This window comes from Haemorhous mexicanus, chromosome 16 (genome assembly GCF_027477595.1).
Source record: "Haemorhous mexicanus isolate bHaeMex1 chromosome 16, bHaeMex1.pri, whole genome shotgun sequence".
Classification (NCBI taxonomy): Eukaryota; Metazoa; Chordata; class Aves; order Passeriformes; family Fringillidae; genus Haemorhous; species Haemorhous mexicanus.
This window is the reverse complement of record NC_082356.1, coordinates 3,288,643-3,296,406: the sequence shown is the minus strand read 5'-3', so window position 1 is coordinate 3,296,406 and position 7,764 is coordinate 3,288,643. Positions and strand designations below refer to the sequence as shown.

The 7,764-nt window shown below is 57.3% G+C and overlaps 1 protein-coding gene across 1 annotated transcript in view; it reads left to right on the top strand.

Annotated features, from left to right (window-relative positions):
- LOC132335032 (serine/threonine-protein kinase pim-1-like) overlaps nucleotides 1–7,466 on the top strand; it is a 55,451-nt gene extending 47,985 nt beyond the window's left edge. The window contains exons 2-6 of the mRNA XM_059861156.1: nucleotides 5,219–5,589; nucleotides 5,698–5,748; nucleotides 5,953–6,319; nucleotides 6,925–7,104; nucleotides 7,360–7,466. Coding sequence (XP_059717139.1) covers nucleotides 5,219–5,589; nucleotides 5,698–5,748; nucleotides 5,953–6,319; nucleotides 6,925–7,104; nucleotides 7,360–7,466 — 1,076 coding nt within the window. The remainder of the gene's footprint in view (nucleotides 1–5,218; nucleotides 5,590–5,697; nucleotides 5,749–5,952; nucleotides 6,320–6,924; nucleotides 7,105–7,359) is intronic.
- The last annotated feature ends 298 nt before the right edge of the window (nucleotides 7,467–7,764 follow it).

Genomic DNA, 7,764 nt, shown 5'->3' with positions numbered 1-7,764 from the left:
TTCCCCTCACCTGGGCTCTGGGTTTTTCAGGCCTTGAGAGCAGGGACTCACACAAATGGGCTCCAGAGGATTCCTTCTTCTTGTGCAGAGAGAGGCAACTGAGAATGCTGGGTGATCACCAATTAAACAGATTAGTGAAACACCAAAAAAGCTTTTCAGCTCTTCACTTTGCAATTTGCTGGTCTGAAAACCTGAGCTGAGAGAATTCCTTTTATTTGTTCATCCAGCTGCACTTGCCACAGTTAGGAGTGGTTGTGGGTGTCTGAAATCCCTGACATTTCTAAAGCACTGCAGGTGAAATCGTGTGGGGCTGAGAGGAACAGGGATGGTCTCTCAGTGCAGGGACAAGAGAGCAGCTCTGCCCAGCAGGGCTGTTCTCAGCTGACCCTTGCTGGCAGTTTCGAGCTGAAGGAGGGGCACCCAGGGGATTTCCCCTACAGACAAACCAGGCAGTGCTTAGGGCAGGTTTCATATAAGAACAATCTTTGGATATAATCAAATATGGAGGTAAAATCCCAATTTCAGCCATGAACCCCTGGAGGAGTGGGAGAGTTCGTTCTCACAGGAAAGAAAGCACAGAACTCCAGAGTTTTAGGGGCAGATGAGAAGCAACCTTCAACATGCCAAGGTCAGCTGGACCAGTCAGGCCAAGCCAAGCAGACCTGTTCAATGTTCTTGGATCCTTGAGCCCTGCAGCATCACAATTGCCCCTTGGTTCCATGAGGCCCCGTAGTATCACAACAGATCTTTGTTTCCAGACGGCCCAGCAACATCACAATGGTCTCCGTGGCTCCGCAGTGGCACAATGGCCCTTGCATCCATGAAATCCTGCAGGGTAAAAATGTTTTTTCTTGGTTGCATGGAACTGTGCAGAGTGCCACAATGGCCCCTTGGTTCTATAGGGCTCTGCAGGATCACAATGGACTCTTGGTTTCTCAGGGCATGGCTATGGCACACTGGCCCCTTGCTTCCATGGGCACCCATAGTGTAACAGTGGCCCCTTGGTTCCATGAGGACTCAGAGTGCCAGAACAGCCTCCTTGCTTCCATGAGTCCCTTCAGTGTCACAAAGAGCTCCTTGGTTCCACAAGGCCCTGCAGAGCTCCTTGATTCAACAAGGCCTCAAAGTGCCAGAATGGTCTCCAGGACTCCATGATGCCCCACAGTGTCACAAGGACACCTTGGCTCCATGAAACCCTGAAAAAGGGAATGGCCCCTTGATTCCATTGGGATCCTCACTGTCACATCAGTCCTTAGCTCCACCGAGCCCTGTATTGTCACAATGGTCTCCTTAATTCCACAGAGTCAGACTGTCCCCGTGGTCTCATGAAGCCCCACCAAGATCCCCCTGATTCCATGAGGCCCTGCCATGCTACAATGACCCCTTGGTTAAACAAGGCCCTGCAGTGTCACAGTGGCCCCTTGGATCCAGTGGCTGCTGAAGTGTCATAATGGTCTCCACGGTTCCATGAGGCCCCAGAATGTCACAGCGCACTTTTGACTCTATAAGTTTCTATACTGCAAACAACAGTCTCCTTGGTTCCACAGTGTCATAACTGACCCTTGGTTCCATGAGGTGCCAGGCCTCCCACAGCCTCTCAGAGACCCTTCTCCCCCTCAAGGTCCCCGACAGCCCTTCATGGCCTCTCAGAGACTCTCATGGCCCCTCAAAACTCCTCATGGCCTCTCAGGACCCCTCACATCTCATGGCCCCTCACGAGCCATCTGAGCCCCTCTCAGCCCCTCTCAGCCCCTCACAGCCCCTCACAGACCCACACGGCCCCTCACAGCCCCAGGCCTGGGGCTCCTCCCAAAGGAGAAGGGGTCGGGCCCTGCTTGTTCTCCTTTTATTTCAGTCCCTTCACAGCCACGAGTGAAGAAAGGCTGAAATGGAGCCTTTCCCCAGCGTTTCCCTCGGGGTTCATTGCGGGCTGAAGCTCTGTGCTGGCGCTGGCCCGAGCGCCACCATCCCTGCAGCCGCCAGGCCTTTGCTGTCCCCCCGTGTCCGTTCCCTGTCCCCGAGTCCCGCCCGGCTCTGGCAGCAGCAGCAGCCGCAGCGCAGGGGGCGCCGGCCCGGCCCAGCCGGGGCTCCCGGCCAGGAGCAGCAGCAGCGCCGGCCCCTTCCCGCCTGCTCCTGCCTCGGCTCCCGAGGGCTTTTTCCAGCTCAGTTCTGGAGTAGAGCAGCAATCACCCACACACAGCCCTGACTGCGCAGGGCCCGCCTGTGCTGCCCTGACCCTGCCCGCAGAGAAAGAAAGGATCGGGTTCCAGCGCTGTTTTCAGCACTGCTTTACTCACCCTGAGGTGACAGCAGGAGGCTGCTGCTGCCTTTGCCTTGGCAATTGGAGATCATGGCTGCTCTTGCCACTTGAAATTTATCTGTAAAACTGCAATTGCCTTTTTTGATCAGTGCTACCCAGAGTGCATTCGTGACGGTGAATGTGGGAATCCTTAAAATCAGAGGGTTTTGGGAAAGCTGCAAAAGGCAGGCCTCAGAGACAGCAGAACTGTGATTAGAGCTGAGCTGTAACCATGAGATAGGGCAGCAGAAAAGTTAAATAAGAAGTGGGAAAGTAAGGACAAATAGAACAATAGTTTGTGTATTAACGCTTGGCTAGAAAAACTCCCTAAGCTGCAGAAAAGTATATCTAGCCTGATATTAGGAAGTACTGAGCTTAATAAATGAGCTCTGAACATTGTGTTTTAAGGCTTACAAGCAGGTATTGTATTCAAAATAATCAGGCATTGTTTTAACCGAAGGTACGTGTGCTTATAATGTTTGGATAGAACTACTGTCAATATGCTTTTGCTTTGTGTGATTGGTCAAAAAACTCTTTAAGTAAGTTGTAACATTGAGTTCTTTGTCTGCTGCCGAGGACACAAACTGCCGGCATCTTCCCACTGTCATAACCATGTAATGAGACAGATGCTGGAAAATAAACACCTCAAGACACATTCCTCAGCAGTCCGGTCCTGTTTGTGATTTTGTACATAGACCCCCGGCCGGCAATAGGTGAACTCAGGCTTTTGGTCACAGGCATCATGATTAGCAGATCTTGAAATCCCCTAAAGTCCCTGAGCACTAAGTCAAGGAGAATTAAAGCCACACAGACCACATTTGCAGTGCTCAAACACTGCCCTGTTGCTGCTGCTGCTGAAATAAAATCACAGAAATTGCCTCTCAAGTGTCAAATCAAATGAAAAAATCCACCAGGAGGAAGAGAAACCAGAACTTCTCGACTCACTTCATTGTTTCTCCTTCTGAGCAGCAGCAGCAGCAAGTGGAGATGCGCAGAGGTATTTCCAGCTGCTGCTGATCCCAGCTGGAGCCCAGCCTGCTGCCCAGTCCCAGCGGGAAGCTGAGCCCAGCCCGGGGAGCTCCCGCAGTGTCGGGAGCTCAGCGCACGCGGGGCCAGGCCCAGAGCCCCGGGCACGGCCGCCCATTGCGGGGCAGCGGCGCAGACGGAATGTCCTGCGGCCCAAACCTCCTGCTCCTGCCACACAGCGCCAGCGCTCTCCCCCTCCTCCTCCTCTCCCAGGACGGCACAAATTCCAGCCCGGAGGAGGCTTCCCCAGAGAGGGCTCAGGCTCCTGCTTCAGCCTCAGGGTCCCTGCAGAGGAACAGGGAATCTTTCGGGCACTTCCACAAGCTCAGGGCTGCCATTTCATGGGCAATCTGGGATGAAAATGGACTTGTTAGGAAGCACAAAAGCAGAGGGAATTGATCAGAAATTATTAGGAAAAAATGACCCTTCTTAGAGACAAAGTTTGCCAAGTCATTCCATGCATTTTTCCTTTTCAAATTCTTCCACTCATCTCCTGACAGGTCCAGCATGTTCTGGTAATTTTCATGAACTGACTGTACTCTTGATTCATATCAATGCATGAGATGGAGAAGCATCTGAACTGAACACTGAAACAAACTCCCTCTGTCAGCCCATTTTCATCTTCTAGCTCACTTTCCCTATGTCCACGGGCATGTTGGAATGATTATCCCACAGCTCTCCATTTCAGGCTGCAGGCTCTGGAGATTCTTTCTCTGCAGTCAGGTTTGCATTCCCTAACAATTCCTGGTAGCCCATCACGTTTTCTTAAGGTAGAACAGTAACAGTGAAAACCTCACCAATGGCATAACTGCCCAGCCCACAAGGAAAAGAAAGATGAAGCTGTCAAGTTCTTCAAATATTTGTCCTGCTTTGCTGCAAGTGTCATGCTGCACGCATGGTGTGGAAAGCCAAGAGGAGCTGCAGTTGGTGGCACATCTTGTGACAGAAGCTGCACCTCGTTCTCCAGGAAAGATTCTTGGAAAGAGCAAAGAGGACTGAGGAGCAGATGATGGGAAAACTGAAAGAGCTTTTAAGAAATTCAAAGAAAACAGAAAGAAACCATCTGAGATGTTTTACTCGATTTATTTTTATGTCCCCTTTTCCCATCTTGAACTACTTCTCCATCCATTAATTCCAAATGGATCTCACCTCGAAGATCCATGACTTGGCAAGTTGTAGACACTGTCAAATACCATGAGCTACACCCAGTTTGCCTTCCCCTGGTTTTCTTTGGAAAGCAATGCTGGAGAGGTAAGTGCAGTGCCTGGGTCACGTACAAATTCAGCATTCAGGGAATGCGCTCCGATAGTGTTTGACCCTCAGCAGGGACAATGCACAGCAGGGACCGAGGGGATTCCTGTGCCGCTGCGCGGGAGTGCAGACTCTGGGTCTTGGCTGAACACGGCCAAGTTCCCGTGTTTGGACAGGCTCAGGGGCTGCCCCCGGGGAGCGCGGGGCTCGGCGCGGGGGCGAGTGGGCAACGGGCAAACGGACACGGGGACAAACGGCCCCGGCGCTTCAGTTGCAGCGGCAGCAGCAGCAGCGAAAGCAGCAGCGAAAGCAGCGCCTTTGCCGAGTCCCTCTTGCTTGTCCTCTCCCTCTCCCGCAGTCCCGCTTGTCCCGCAGTCCCGCTTGTCTCTCCCTCTCCCGGTCTCCCTTTCCCGAGGTCCCCTCCTCTCCCAGTCTCTCTCCCCATGCCCGGTCGGGCCATGCCCCCGGCCCGCCCCCGGCCCCGGGCGGGGCTGCCCCGTCCCCGGCCCCGGCCGTCCCGCCGCGGTCTCGCCTCCGGCCGGCTCTGGCCGTACTGGCGGTGGCGCTGCTGGGCGGGCATCAGTGCCTGGGGCTGGGGCGGCATCGCCTCCCTTTGGCTCCGCCTTGCCCGAGCCTGGCCCTGGCCCCGGCCCCGGCCCCGGCCCCGGCCCCGGCCCCTCCCGGTGCCCGCGGAGGACACAGGCGGCGCGGCCGCTCCCGCCGCCTCCGCTGCCGCTTGCCCGGCCCAAACTCTGCCGCTCGGCAGCGCGGCCGCCGGCCCCGAGCCGCCGCTGTCCCGCTGCAGGGAGCGAACGCCTGGGGATGGCCGGCCCGGGGCGCTTGAGGGGCGCTCGGGGGCCGCTGCTGGCCCCGGGCCGAGCGCTGACAGCCGCGTCCCGCCGGCAGGGAAGGCGCAGCAGGGCCTGAAGGAGCAGTACCGGCTGGGCTCGCTGCTGGGGCGCGGCGGCTTCGGCAGCGTCTTCGCGGCCACGCGGCTCTCGGACGGCGCCCCGGTGAGCGGCGGGCGCAGGAGGAGGAGGGGGCGGAGGAGGAGGAGGGCGGAGGATGGGGCTGAGCAAGGCGGGCAGCGAACTCAGCCCGCTGCTGCCCTTGGCTTGCAGGTGGCCATCAAAAGGGTGCCACGGGAGCGCGTCCGGCACTGGGGCGAGCTGGTGAGTGAGCGGGGCCAGCGGGAGCAGCCGGGCCGTGCCGGGCGGGAATGAGCCGAAGCCCGGCAGGGTGGAAGCTGCCAGGACGCCTCGAGGGAGAGCGGGCGTGGGGCCAGCGCAGGGCACAGAGCATCCCAGGCTGGCTGAGGGCTTCCCGAGCCCCGGCACGGCATCAGCCCCACTGACGGCATCGTGCTCCTCCCGCAGCCCGACGGCACCAGCGCACCCCTGGAGATCGTGCTGCTGGCCAAGGTGTCCACTGGCTTCCCTGGTGTGGTCCAGCTGCTGGAGTGGCTTGAGCTCCCCAACGATGTCTTGATGGTGCTGGAGCGCCCGGAGCGATGTCAGGACCTGCAGCATTTCATTCGGGCACGGGGCTTCCTGCCCGAGGAGGTGGCGCGGGAGCTGTTCCGCCAGGTGCTGGAGGCCGTGCAGCACTGCACCAGCTGCGGGGTCCTGCACAGGGACATCAAACCAGAGAACATCCTGGTTGACCTGGCCACCGGGCAGGCCAAATTGATTGACTTTGGCTGTGGCACCTACCTGCAGGACACAGCCTACACTCACTTTGCAGGTGAGCCCACACAGGGTGTGCTCCTGGTCCCAGCATCTCATGGCCCAACATCTCACAGCCCAAGCTGGGTGTGGCAGTGGGGATTCTCCCTTCTGCAGCCCTTCATGGCACTGAGACTTCAGCCAAGTTGCTTTTGAGCAGGGCTGGGTGTGGAGCCAGCTTCCAGCCCTGCAGGCAGCCTTTGCCCACCACTCTGCCCAGGACTGGGGCTGGGGCAGCCAGCCCAACAAAAACACCCGTGGGTGGGGGTAGCCGAGAGGGGGGGTCGGAACCAGTGCCCCAGCCAGTTTGGTGTGCTGGTGAGAAAGGGCTTGGACTGTTCCACTCGCCTGGTTTGTTTTGGGTTCATAATGTTTTTTGGAGCAATGCAGGCAGGGAGGATGCAGGCATGGATTTTCCCCCAGCACTGAGTGGTTTCTTCCTTGTTATGGTGGGGCCTTGCCAGGGCTTCCACTGCCCTCTTCCAACCCCAAGTCTGTACACAAGTCCCAGGTGCTGGTGAGAGGGCAGTGCGTCACACCCCATGTGCCACTGGAGCAAGGATGCTGGGGCCAGGCTCTGGGAGCAGCAGCATCCCCCTGATGAACTCCATCTGTATTCCATAGGAACACGGTCATACAGCCCCCCGGAATGGACCCACTTTGGCTGGTACTATGGCAGGCCAGCTACCATCTGGTCCCTGGGCATCCTGCTGCACCAGATGGTCTGTGGGGAGCATCCTTTCAGGAGGGGCCAGAACATCAGCTGGGACCATCAGCTCTCGCTGCCACAAGGGCTCTCTCAAGGTGGATCCTCATCTCTGGGCACGGGGGAATACCAGTGCTGGGAGACAGCAGCGGGCTCATGAGCATCCTGCTCTGGCAGCTGCTGAGGAGGTGGCACATGTCCTGCTCTCCTGCTCTCCTCCAAACCAGGGAATGGATGGGAAAGCTTAGGCCCAGCTCTGAGCACATCCAGCATGGCCTGGGCACGGGAATAGTGGGGCAAAGCCAACAGGAGCCTTCTCCAACTGACCAGCGGTTTGTGGTTTCTCTGCCCAGAGTGCCAAGATCTGATCAGGCGGTGTTTATCCATGCTGGACTTGGAAAGGCCCTCATTAGAAGAGGTGCTCTGTCATCCTTGGATGCAGGATATTCATCTGCCCTAGAAGAAGGGAGAGAGCCACAGGCACACTGTGATGCAGGGCCCTGGTAAGTTACAGCTCCATGCATGCCTTGGCAGTCAGAAGCAAAGGAAGCCAGACTTTTTTGTCCTGCCCGGTTCACTGCCCAGGGCTCATCAGATGGGAACACACAGCCCTTGTGCTGGAGCTGAGCTGCTCTGCCCAGCACTGGTGGCCACCATCCGAGCTGGTTTTGCTTGTCCTGGTTCCCTGACAGCTGGGGCCTTGGGCAGAACCTGAGAGCCTGGTCTCACCCCAGGGAAGGAGAAGGAGCCCCTGGAGA